This window comes from Odontesthes bonariensis, chromosome 8, assembly GCF_027942865.1.
Source record: "Odontesthes bonariensis isolate fOdoBon6 chromosome 8, fOdoBon6.hap1, whole genome shotgun sequence".
Lineage (NCBI taxonomy): Eukaryota > Metazoa > Chordata > Actinopteri > Atheriniformes > Atherinopsidae > Odontesthes > Odontesthes bonariensis.
In genome coordinates this window covers 13,369,501-13,382,369 of record NC_134513.1, presented here as the reverse complement: position 1 = coordinate 13,382,369, position 12,869 = coordinate 13,369,501, and the positions used below count along the sequence as shown (strand labels likewise).

The 12,869-nt window shown below is 42.7% G+C and overlaps 1 protein-coding gene across 8 annotated transcripts in view; it reads left to right on the top strand.

The window, feature by feature from the left end:
* wnk1b (WNK lysine deficient protein kinase 1b) overlaps nt 1–12,869 on the top strand; it is an 84,719-nt gene that overhangs the window by 28,514 nt on the left and 43,336 nt on the right. For all 8 annotated transcript variants that reach the window (XM_075471809.1, XM_075471806.1, XM_075471808.1 and 5 more), the window contains exon 3: nt 9,878–10,050. In XM_075471809.1, coding sequence (XP_075327924.1) covers nt 9,878–10,050 — 173 coding nt within the window. The remainder of the gene's footprint in view (nt 1–9,877; nt 10,051–12,869) is intronic.

Genomic DNA, 12,869 nt, shown 5'->3' with positions numbered 1-12,869 from the left:
ATGACTAGATGAGCAACCTTAATTTGAAGTAGTGTCTGTCTTTTCACCGGGAACGATCTCCCGACTGATATCAGGACAGCTGAGTCGCTGCCCATCTTTCGCCGTAGGCTGAAAACCCACCTCTTCAAGAAAAACTACCCTGATCTGCCCTCTTATGACAGCACCTGCGCCGTCCTAGTTCCTTACGCACTTATTGTCTCCTCCACCACTGGCACCCTCTATATTTTCATTACCCCCTACCCGAACCAGGGTTTGCATCCCATTCCTGCTTTTCTTACCTCTTTTATGTCTTCCCCTACCTGAACCAGGGTTTGCATCCCCACCCCGCTGTGACTGGTGTGCAGTTGGTGAGAGGCTGGTTGGTTATCGCACTTACTCTAGCACTAGTTTTGCTCTTAGCTGTTTGGTATTGGAAGGAAATGCACTTATGATTTCTTGTGACCTGAAGTTCTTTTGCCTACCGATGTTGAACGCACTTATTGTAAGTCGCTTTGGTTAAAAGCGTCTGCAAAATGACCGTAATGTAATGTAATATAATATAATGTAATGTAGTGCAAGTTGCCATGTAAACCGTGACTCCACTATTCCATCCCCCAAGTTAAGTGCTGCGTGTCCTTGATGCCCGATAAATTTTTTCTAAGGAAATTTTCTTGAAAAAATGTTGTTTTGGAACCTGAAATGTTTGCATTTATCTTTGCTAGTTAGCCGTCTTCTTCTTTTTCTGTGACATTTTGAATGAATGGTTTGTGAAAGATGGATGGTGACGTGATGGTTCCTGGATTGCCATTTTGAATCCTCCAGATTACCGTTGCCGTCCTGTTTTTTTGTTGAGCTTGCACACGGGGGATGGATCTAACTTGGAACCAGACTATGCAGTGCCGCGTCCACTGTGTGGTGACCACAGCACTTAATGTCACGCAGAGCAGCAGCGCCTTTAATTTGGCGTACCGTAATTCCATCAATCGATCCAAATTAGTGAGTTACATAACTGTTTACCCCAGTTTCAGTCATCAGGGATGAGAAATTTAGCCGCAAAGAGACGAAAACTTCGACAGCAACAGCAGAAATGCGATTTGTGAATGGGGAACCCACTTTATAACTTCACAGCGTTTCTTTTAAGCACTTATTTATTTGTCTGGTCATTTTATAGTAGCCAGTTTAAAATTCTACAAATAATAATAATAATAGTGCCTCTTTTCCTATGTTCTTTTTTTCAGTTTTTAAAGCCAAAACTGAGACAAATCAATCAAATAGCAGTGAATAGTTCGATCCATCCCATTGGACCCTGTTTATGAATTAGAGCACCGTCTCATTTTTTACATAAAAATAACAAAAACCAAGGTGAGTGCACTGCCTACTGTGTGTTCTCCCCCCACACCTTTCTTCTTTAAGCTGAAACCAGCTGACAGCTATGTCGGAGCGCCCTTATTGTTCACTGCAATATATTATATGCCCAAAGTGCTGCTGCACGATAGGACAGCGATGGCTGCTTATGCTCTTTGAAGTGAAACCTGAGAAATGCTGAGGTTCAGCTTTGGTGTTCAAAGCCTAGATTTAATGGAATGTAAAAAGATAGTCTGCCCAGATTATGTAATAGTTGCTATCTGGGACAGCCCTCACGCTTTCTCTAAAAAAAACAAAAAAAACAAACAAACAAAGTCTTACCCCCTCCACCCCCCAACCCCATCCCACATCAGTTAGATCATCGGTTACTCTAAAAGTGTGAGGAGCTCAGTATGAGAAATCATTGACACCCTGTGGAATACAGGCATGCACGTAAACACACAAGAACACGCACCAAATAAGGTTTCGTTGTAATGTACTCCTGCTGTTAGCATCTGTTCACAGGCTTTAGGAGGGATTTTATCCGTGATCCATCGGCAATCTGTGGGATATTTCTTCTTGTTTAAAAGCCATAAAGACTTGGATATCTCCCTTTTTGTCCCCCCTGACACTGGACTTGTAATTCATCCAGTTGAAGCGGTAGTAAAGATGTAAATATGATTTAAAAGGTCTGAGCATTAGACACTTTTGGAATGGGTGTCCATCAGCGTATCAGCCTCCCTCATCTGTTTGTTTACGACGTGTTAACAGAGAGGCAGGTGGATGTGCACTATATTCAGACTGCAACCTTTTGCACACCGAAATACTCATACATAAGCAACACAAGGAAAGAAAAAAAACGTGTATGGATCCTTAGAATGGAACACAACCACTTTATGGGCACTTGGTCTGCACTCTTTCACTGCAAATAGGGACGAGTCCTTAAAAGTTCAAAGACTCTTTGGTCCCCTCAAGGCAGACAGGAATGCTGAAATGTGACAACCATTGCATTGCCTTTACCGTTATACTTCTCAGGTTTCCGATGAGTCATTGTTGTAGGGAGGAGACAATTTTACCGCCAACTCAATCAAACGGAAGTCTTGAAAAGTGTCCACAAAATTTTTATTTTCAATATCTCACTTCAGAAAAGACGAAAATGAACAGATATGTCGTTTGTTTGAATATGAATTCTACAGTTTGTCTCCCTCTCTGCCTCGCTGTATGGAACATAATATTATTTCATTTATTTCACCTTTCATTTTGGACTCTAACACATCTTCATGGGATTTACAGTAGAACAAATGGCAGTTTTCTTATGACGACATTCATTTCCCAAATTCAAATTAGCCTTGAGTGCTGCACTTTAAGTTGCTGTTGCTCGCTGTGATGCCATAATAATGATAATTGCAGCAGCAACAAAAGGAACCCGTTCATTCATTTTCTTTTCCATTCTCTGAAATGACAGCAAACTTCTCACCAACATGCTGAAAGAGACACACAATAATTTCTAAACCAATAAATGTCAAGTTTGGAGACATGCTGACCGCGTAGGTCATGGCACCAGGACGTAAATATGTCACATAAAGTTGCCTGGTGTGCTCGCATAAAGTGCGGCGTGAAGCCGAACCCATCTGAATTAGATGTAAATAAACACCAACCAGAGGTTTCTTTCAGGTTAGGCGTTCCAAATTCCTTTTTAGAATTAGTAGTTTATTTAATTGGCTTAATTCCCTGAAAGTTTCATTTCTAATTCTTCTGTAAAACTTTTGTTTAAGATTAGTCCTGATAATCATCCCGGATTCCTAATGTGGTGATAAAGCTCTTCCAAATAATTGGAAGGGGGGGGAAAAATCCTTTTAATGTGGGCTGTTGTAACATTTTCCCTGTTAAACTTTGGATCCCTGTTTTTGTCATGTGACTTTTATCAGACCTGCACTTCCTGTTCTAGTGACAAAGGACGCAATTGTTGGTTGTTAATCATTCCAATAAAAACTTAAATCAGTGAATGGAGCTTTATCAGAACGCTGAATATTTGAATAGATTTGCTGAGCTGATGTAGGATTTCCTGCGGTTTTATTTTGTTTTAGATGGCTCCAGCGTGGGATGGTTTCCGCCCTGTAACTTGAGGGTCACCAGGTCTGTGGCATCTTGAACCACAGCACTGAAATAAAGGGCAACTTAAATGTAGAAAATCAGTATTAAAAGCCTGTTTCATCCTCTTGAACTTTGGACACCTGGCATGTCAGCGTTTTAGTCATTAGCTCCTAGAACTGGGATTATTCCAGGTATAATCAGATCCTTTGTGCACGGCATGCTGTTAAGGATTAACACTTTACTCCTGAAGTTCCTCTCATTATCCTGCGATTTCCTCTTATTACAACTGGAGCAAGATGCCCGGATGAAGCGGCCAAATCGTGGAGTGTGACATGGAAGAGAGGTCACGCTTGAAATCTATCCGAAAGATAAAGTATGATGGGAGAGGAGTGGAAAAGAGGTGAGAATAGCATTGGGGATGAGAGGGATGGTGGGAGAGATGAAGCGTAATCAGCCGATCAGAGGGCAGTGACTGCACAAGCACATGGTGGATGTGCATGTGCGTTGGTGTGCATTGTGCAGCCAGGCACAGAAAGCTTAGACAATCGAGTGCAGTCAGTGACAGGCTGAGATGGCAGCTATTGTTTACAGACAAGCTAACAGCATGTGCGCAACCTCTCATAGGCCTTGTTATGGATCTGTCCTAATTGAATGGCCCGGTTTGTTGTGCCTGCTGCAAAACGCCCCACAAAAAAAACTAAAAAACTTTCTTTTCAAAAGTTAAGAAAACACTTCACGAAGCATTTAAACAACACAGCCTTGGTTACTATACATTCAAATAACAAACATTATTAGAGCCATTGGGTATATGTCACACCTCATTTGCTGCAGAAACTGCGCTTTTTCAGCTACATCTAGGTCAGATTTCAGTACACACACATGCACTCTGACACATGGCCTTGGTTACTGCAATATGTTGAGTGGTGATTGATGGGAAACCAAAAACCATCTAAATAGGAGGAATGAAGGAGGGTGGAAAGGAGGGGCGCGACAGGGAAACAAAGGGGGAGTGAGGCGCTCACAAAGACGAGCAAGAATGAAAGAAGAAAATAAGAAATCAAACATGGGGGATATAGGGAGGATCGTGTGACAGAAGAACCCTAATCTCAGTGAGCTCTTCCTAGTTTGGCAGATGTTGCAAAAATGTTTTCAAATTATGACACCAGTCTCTATCACTCTCTTTCTCTCTCTCTCTCCCTCCTGACTTCTACTTGAACTTATTCCTGCTCTGTTCAGTAGTTCTTATTCACAACAGATGCTCTTTCTCAGTTTATTCTCTCTCTGGCTGGGTAACCATAACAAGCTGTGGTGAAGGTCTTGGTTTGTGCGCAAGGCGAGCAATATGTGGGTCTTTTGTGAGCATGTTTAGTAGGTTTGTAGGTGTGTAGGTGTGTGTGCAGTAGGGGGGTTTGTGGTTCTTTGCTAGAGAGAGTGTGGGGTTCGAAGAGGCACTGCAGCTATACACTAAGGGAAACGCACTGGGCCTTTTTCCCGCACAGCAGACGTGCATACACTCAGCATCCCTCCATGAGGCCTTTAAAGTATATAGAAACAAACCAGCTCATTCATGTCACCAAGATGTAATTAAGATTTACAGCTCCAGATTTTTCTTCTTCTTCTTGAGTCACTTTCAGGGAAATTTGGGTCAGAGGAAAATCAAATTGGGTCAACAGCCGTTCCGGAGAAGTTGGACAAAAAGTGTATAGTTCATTTAGGCTTCCCAGAAAGGGTTTCATGATGCTACAGAAGTTGCTTTTATACGATCTGGTTTTTTAGTTCTGATTATTGGTGGGTATGTTCAGTGTTTGAAATCTATTCCAAGGTATTCAGAAAAAACGAGCTACAGTTTATGAACGACGTAAGAACTTTCCAATTTCCAAACTTCCCAATTCTAATTGATAGTTGATCTTTAATGATCCTGTTTTTATGTCTGTTTTATATCCCGTCTTGTGTAATATCTGCACCGTGAGATCGAGACGTCACTGAAAGATGCGTCACAGAAGAGAGCCAATTAAAAACAAATGGAACTTTCAAAAATGTCATACTGATATTTTAGTTGGTTGATTGATTCGCTTCAACTCATGCGTTGAGTATTGTTCATTCATTCAATAATTTTCCATACCCACTATCTCCTGTTGAGGGTTGCTGGGGAGCCTGGAGCCTATCCCAGCTGCCATTGAGCGAGTGGCAGGCTTCACCAGGTCGCCAGTCATCAAGCTAGTTATCAAGCTATTACAATTCTGTACTTCACTGGGGAGGGCCTTAAAAGTGAAAGCAGTGATGGCGCCCTTTGCTCACACACAGACGCATTAAAAACTATACATAGATGATAGGAGTAGCCAGGGGAGGATCTTCAGCCACTGACCATCTAAAGGATTTCCTCTTTGATGTGCAAGGCTTTAGAGAGTCATGTTAATCCTTAGATACGCTTTGGCTCATTATGCAATTGTGTGGACAATAACAGTGTATTTATACTGCGTATTAAAACTTTCCATCTCACACAGTAGTTACATAACCTTAGACAGAAGCAGTATGCTGCACGTGCGCACCAATCGTCTTGGGTGGACTCCTGTGCTTTAACTAATAGCACTCTTCTCCAGGAACTAGAAGCTGACACCTGGGATGCACCCAAATGTCAGTCACCGGTCACCACTAACGGTACTCCACTTATAAAAGATTGTGACAGTTTCTTCTCTTTCTTTCTCTAAGGGTATTTTTTGTCCTTTCTGTAAACCAAAGATAATTGCGGTTGTATTACGAAAAGCCTGAGAAATGGACAATTCTTTGGACACGGACAATCAAACGCAATTATTTATACTATATTTAGCCTCCTCCCCGGGAGGGATTCATGTTTGCTACCCATGAACTTGGGATAACAACAGTGTTGCCATTTGTTAGAGCATGTTTAAATACTAGTTCACAATGAGAGATTTTTAATTTTTTTTTCTTTTGGCGCTGTTGATATAGCCACCGGTTGTGGTTTCATTCCATCTGTTGCTGTGATTGATGCATACTGGTTGGGATGCAACAAACCAGACAGCGCCAGAGCAGATGATCGCAGGCCGTTAAAACTCAGCAGGATGTCCAGACCGACATGAGCTGATCAGAGAGCTCCAGCTTTCAGCCCTTCTGCAGGAAACGGCATCATATTGTATCACTGCAGACTGTCCCTCTGCCAGCTGATTACTTGTTTGTGGGCGTACGCATGTGTCTGTGTATGAGTGTTTTGTCCTCGGTCGGCTGTTACGGAACAGACAGAATTAGAGCTGTCACTTACGCAGAGATGCATACGAGGCTTCTTTCAAGCCCTCAGATAGGCTCAGGGAAAACGGTGAGAATGCAATGCGGGGATTAGAAAGTGTGAAGTCCTTATGTCAAAAAGAAGTGTGTGTGTGAGTGTCGGATAAGAGACTGCAGATTTGAGCGTGTAGACGTGTCTTGCTTAGGTGTGTGTGTGTGTGTGGGGAGGGGATGGACAGGAGTATGAGAGCGTCAAACAAAGGTACTTGCATGGAACTGAGGATATTTTTGAGTCTGACAAAATTCAAGTCTCATGATGTTTTGAAGCTCGGAAGGAAGAAGAAAGGATGGCGAGAGTGAGGGAAAGAGTCAGAGAGGACGAGCACTTTCAACAAGAGGACTTATGTGCCGTGGATCAAATTAATTCTTTAAATACTCACATGCTGACATAAATTTTGCTTATTGTGCTCTTCTTTTTAGATATGCATCCACTGCGCTGTCTGTTCGAGCCTCTATCTTACTTGTGCCCGTTTATATTCTAGAGTGAGGAAGGAAACATTAATAATGGATTAGTAAGCCCCTTTAGACTTACTGTCTGCTGTATCTAATCAAGTCATGCATGCGAACAAGCACATGCACATACGTGGCGATGTTTGCACCACTTTAGAGGACATTTAGGGACTTGCTTGAACCATAATCAAAGGTGCCACTTCCCTGATCTCAAACCTAACCAAAAGCAGCTTCATTTTGGGTCCCCAAAATGAAGTGGTGTCCCCATAAGTATCGGTGTTAACATATTTATGTTTGAGTAATTCAAGCGGAGAAGGAGAGCCAATTTAGTGTCCTGAGGGAGGTGTTTTAGCAGTGTTGTGGGTGGTCAGGGTCTTTCCTTAGTGCTGCCAGGAAAATGGAATTCTGGCTTTCTGTCAGTCAGGTGACTTGCGACTATTGTCATGTGACGATGAGATCATGTGATCTCGAGGAGGAGGAGGATTGGTGTACGCCTTGGTGAGTGCACACATGTATGATTTGTGGGTCAGTTGCTAATGGGCTATCATCAGGGAAGTGGTTGCTGCAGGATGGAGGGGATAAGCTGTTGTCGACCATCACATGCACACGCATGCACGTCATTTCTGAAAGCTTCTATGTGTATTTGAAGTGCCTCATTGTGTGTGCGGCGACTGAGTGTGTGCAGAAGTCATATGATATAGATGAGGTCCTGGGTTATACAATATGAAAATATGAGCTCATCACCTTAGAGATTCGCCTAATCTCTGAAGCAGCTCACAAGGTTTGCTAATAGCTTTATAACGTCTCAGAAGACTTGCGTGATTGGCTGTTTGAGTGAGTGTTTATCAAAGCCTGAAATGTTAAGGACTGTTGGTGGCTATTTCATCTATGAGAGTTTGGGATTCTGCAGCTCTGTTATAAAATCTGGGTATGAATTGTGGCTTTGAACCGTTTGAATTATTGATGATGATAAGCATCCTCTTCGTCTCTGATGATTTGCACTAACCTTTGAGACGTCAGGGTTGAATTCACATTCGAATCAAGAGCCAAACTAAAATAACACGAGGCTGTAAAAAGGCACAGATGCTCAGTATTTTCTGAAAGAGGTCAAAATATTGCAGATGTTTCTGAACGAAACAACAGAACGGTTGGGCTGGAGTCGTAATGTCCTCATTGGACCTCTTTCTTAAAAAGAAGGAAAATGGTTGCCATGGAGATAATCCTTATAATGTAGCTGAGGGTAGGCGCACGAACTCCAACATCAGACGTAGCGTCATCTCGAAAATGCTGGTGCTTCTTTGAAATCAAGTTAAATATAAAACGCTGCCGTTTCTTGTGTGCTCCCACCGTGTATTCTGTCATCTCGGCCTCAGTCGGTCCCGCTGCTCTTCCTCTTGCCCTCATCTGCACACCTGCCTTCTGTCTGCTCACTCTCCTGCAGTTTTAGCCTTTAAAAAGGTCCCAGACGTTATGAAACCTTATGGATATGTGTCGTGATTTCCTCCCAAATGGCCCAAATTGTTCCAGGTTGATTCCAGCACGTTCTTGTATTTTAAGAGACTTTTAAGAGAGATTTAAAAGACTTTTTCCCTTTTCTACATCTGGCGCACTATATTTGGTCTTGAAAGCCTCTAAGGATTGAGGATTCGTCACCTTGTTCTATCATTGTCTGCCAGCAACGCTTTTGTTTATTTTTGGGGCAGTGATGAGCCGAATGTGTCATCTGCAATTAGACTAAGAAACCAGAAGCGGAAACCGTTCAAACGCACTCGGATAAGAGCAAATAAACTCACAGACTCGGCTTACACACATTTTCCTGAATTATTTTGATATTTGTTCCTTAAAGTCGCACATTTTGATTGATATTTTAGAAAAATCTTTTGGCTTTTCTTCATGTGAAATGAGAGCTGACCCGTCCTCACTACCCAATGTGTCTGTTTATTAAGGTTTGACTCTCTGTGTGTGTGTGTGCATTGGTATAGTTGGACCATAACTTTCCTTTCTTAGCTTGTTTTGGTCAACCTCTCCCTGGGTGGCTACGACCACGAGAGATAAAGACTCAGTGGAGCTCCCAAACCATAAGAGAAAGATTATCTTCCCCTTATTTTCTGCAAATGTATGAATTACAGTCCTATACCCTCATGTTTCATCCACAGCGAGCACTCCGACAAATGATTTTGTAAATGAGAGATTGCTACCGAAAACAAGTTTTTCACTGAGAACACAGAAATAATACCATAGAGGCCCATCCACTTTAGCTTCACATGTGAATTTAAATCCTTTTAATCTATAATCACTGCATAAATCATTTTTCACAAGGCATCTCAACAAAAAGTTGTAGCTGAATATGGTTTCAGACTTTTCTTTCTGCACTGCCTTCAGATGCATGGATGCATCCATGGAAAACTTTTGTATCATATCAATGGTTTACCTGTTCAAAACCACCTACAACATATATATAAAACTTATATATTATTATTATTATTATTTCCCAAACATGTGTTTTCTTATCTTCCAAACCTCTATTTTCTGCTGATTAGCTCCTCTGACTGCTCCTCAAAACCTCTTGCCTCTTGATTTGATTGTAATTGCGGTTGCTATCATAATGTTTTGCTTCTGATTTTGGGGGGGAAATGTTACAGCTCTCCAGGTTTCAAATACATTGTGTTGGTTATTTTGGACTAATTGTTCCTGTCTGTCCTGTGTGCAGGATCGTAAGCTGTCCAAGTCGGAGCGCCAGCGATTCAAAGAGGAGGCTGGGATGTTAAAGGGTCTCCAGCATCCCAACATTGTTCGCTTCTATGACTCCTGGGAGGGTCCCTGCAAAGGGAAGAAATGTATTGTTCTGGTCACTGAGCTCATGACATCGGGCACGTTGAAAACGTGAGTACATGAGATATAATGAAATTCATTTATAATTGATGGTTTTTATTTGTGTTCTACACCACGACTACTTGAGCTTCTCCTCATTATTTGGACACCAGAATCAGATGTATGAGGAAAAAGAACACACACAAAAAAAAGAACCCGTGTTGACAATGTCAAGACAACTTAGCTCTTGTTTTGTATTAGAATATAGAAATGAAACTCACGCCTGTCATATAGTATCCTGTCAAACCAGTTGGGATCTATTTCTTTGTTTTAAAATTCTCAAATGGCCTTTCTCTGTATTGTTCTCTCATCCCAGCAGGATGTAAGTGCAAATTACAGCTGTTAGGGGGCAGCGAGGGCGCGTGTGTGTGACTCATTACATGCAGAGTATGTGTCGCAGGCCTGTTCACTGCACAGTATTTATGACTGACTGCCTGTCTTTGAGGTACAGTACTCACATGACCTTAAACAATGATATGATGCTCAATCAGACTGCACTGCAACAGCATTAAACTGCTTCTAACATAGGATGTGTTAAACCGATTCTTATCCAGTTTTAGACATTGATCCAATAAATAAACCCACGAGTCACGAGGAGACCTTGACGAAATTACAAAGATTATTTGGATGACAGTCCCACGGCATCTGTCAGCCCCGCACCTCAGTCTCTGCCTGCCCCTCCCCAAAATTTACTGGGGGGAATTGATGCGTCTCTGAACACGCCTCGAATCAATGCCAGAGGCTCTGCTGTTTAGAATAGATGCGCGTCTGTGAATGTCAGTGTGAATGTTGAGCTCCTGTTACAATAAAAGGCTGAACGTGGGGTGAGCGAGTCCCGCAGCCTCCGCCAAGCAGTGCATCATGGGACAACGTGGGCCCACCTGCCAGCTGCTGCTTCTGCTGCGGATTCCTCTCATTCCTGACATCGTTCCTTTGTGATTTGTGTAGCGGGAGACAGACGGATGACCCAAAGTGGTAATCTGAGGTCAAAGCGACAGAGCAAGAGAAAAGACCTGAGGCTGAGAGATGAATTGTCAGCTTAATAAACAAAATATATCATTTAAAAGTAGCAAGGTGTTGTGGCAAAGCACTGGCCCACCTGTAACCACAGGGGGTGAAATCATTTTATAGCAGAGTACAATTAAGGACACAACGCCCTCTACTGGAAGACTTAAAAAAAAGCTTCATAGATTGTATTTCCAAACCACTGCAGAGGCTGCGTCTGCGCAGTAGTCTGCACACACAACTATAAAGTTGTTTTCCAACACCGCTACCTATTGAGTAACTGAAGAAGAAAGGAGAGACTCCACCTTTTAAGGAAGTTTATTTTGACCTTATTCGTGAGAATCTAATGGGAAACCGAGCCGTGATGCTTAGACGAGTGTGACAGTGTGGCTGTGTTTGGTTATATTTTTCATTTGCAGTGTGTCTATTACCTGCCGATTTTGAATAACCGTCTGGAATACAAAAATATCCAGTTGGGTTTCGCAGAAGAAAACCAGCGAAAAGCTGACCTTTAAAAGTCTTCTTCTTTTTTTTTTTTTTTTTTTTTTTGCATTTTTGCTTTGAGATCGCTTTCTGATTAAGATCACCAATTTCCCTTTTTATGACTTTCATATGCAGGAAATTCATACTTCATATGCACAAGCCTGTTATGAAAATACATACAGTGCATGTAAGTGCGATTATGGACAGGATGTTGGCTGGCATCCAGGTGAATACCCAGAAAGGAGAGGTGCTGCTGTACACTGAGCGCTGAGGCGGTGGAAAAAGAAAGGGATGACCGGGGGGGGGGGGGAGACACTGATGGTGCAGATGGAAACACTGACGAGCAGGGGTTCAGTGTATGAAGGAGCCCTTATCTGTGTGTGTGTGTGTGTGTGTGTGAACGAGAGAAAAAGACTTGTTTGAGCTGCTGGGCTTGTTGTGTCTGTATAAATAAATTCATCTCTTGCGTTTAGTAATGCTTTCCTGCCAGTTCATGCAACATGAGGTGCATTTACTGTTTTCTTACAGACTGTACTGACACGATGCGCACGTGCACGCCTCTTTGACTGCGCACACATATCTGTGTGCTCAGGTTTGTGTGCGTAAACGAGAGCACTGTCGAGTGGGTTTGAGGGACGCTTTGAGCAGTGCCACTCCAGCACTGCATGCCACCGGGGTTTAACTTGTCTGTCAGCACCGTTCTGACTTCATAAAGGGAGACAAAGAAAGCAGAGGAGACGGGCCAGGGAGAGGAGGGTGGGGAGGGAAGATGAAGAGGAGATGAGGTGCGCTGCTCTTTGGGAGATATGCAAGTCAGAAAGAGGGGGAAAATGTTTTAAACGTAGTTTATGCAGATGTGCACTTTGTGGCATGTTCACTTTAAAGGTTCCCAAAAGATTATTTCCCATCCGTTAACGAGCCCCTTTTTTCTTTTTTCTTTTTTAAATGACATGCTGTAGAAAAACATTCAGAGAGAGCTAAGAAGACTCTGCTTTCATGATTTGAAATCGGCCAACATATTTCTCTGCAAAGAGAATGCGACGGTATGTCATGCTGTGTTACATGATGGGACGGGATTGTACGGACTGCTCTCCTGTTAGTTGTGTCACCTGGCACGCTTTCGTTGTGAGAGATGTAGAAAGGAAAAGGAGAAATAAGATGGACTTCACCGAGAGAATGGACACGGGGACGAGGACAGTGGTGCATTGTAATGGTCGGGGCAAACTGGTACCGTAGCTCAATTCGACTGTGCAAGCTCAGGGCTCAGGGGGGTTGGAGCAGACTGGTCCATGATGCTCTCTCTTAAAACAGATTTGCCTTTGCTGGATTATTAAAGCAGCCGG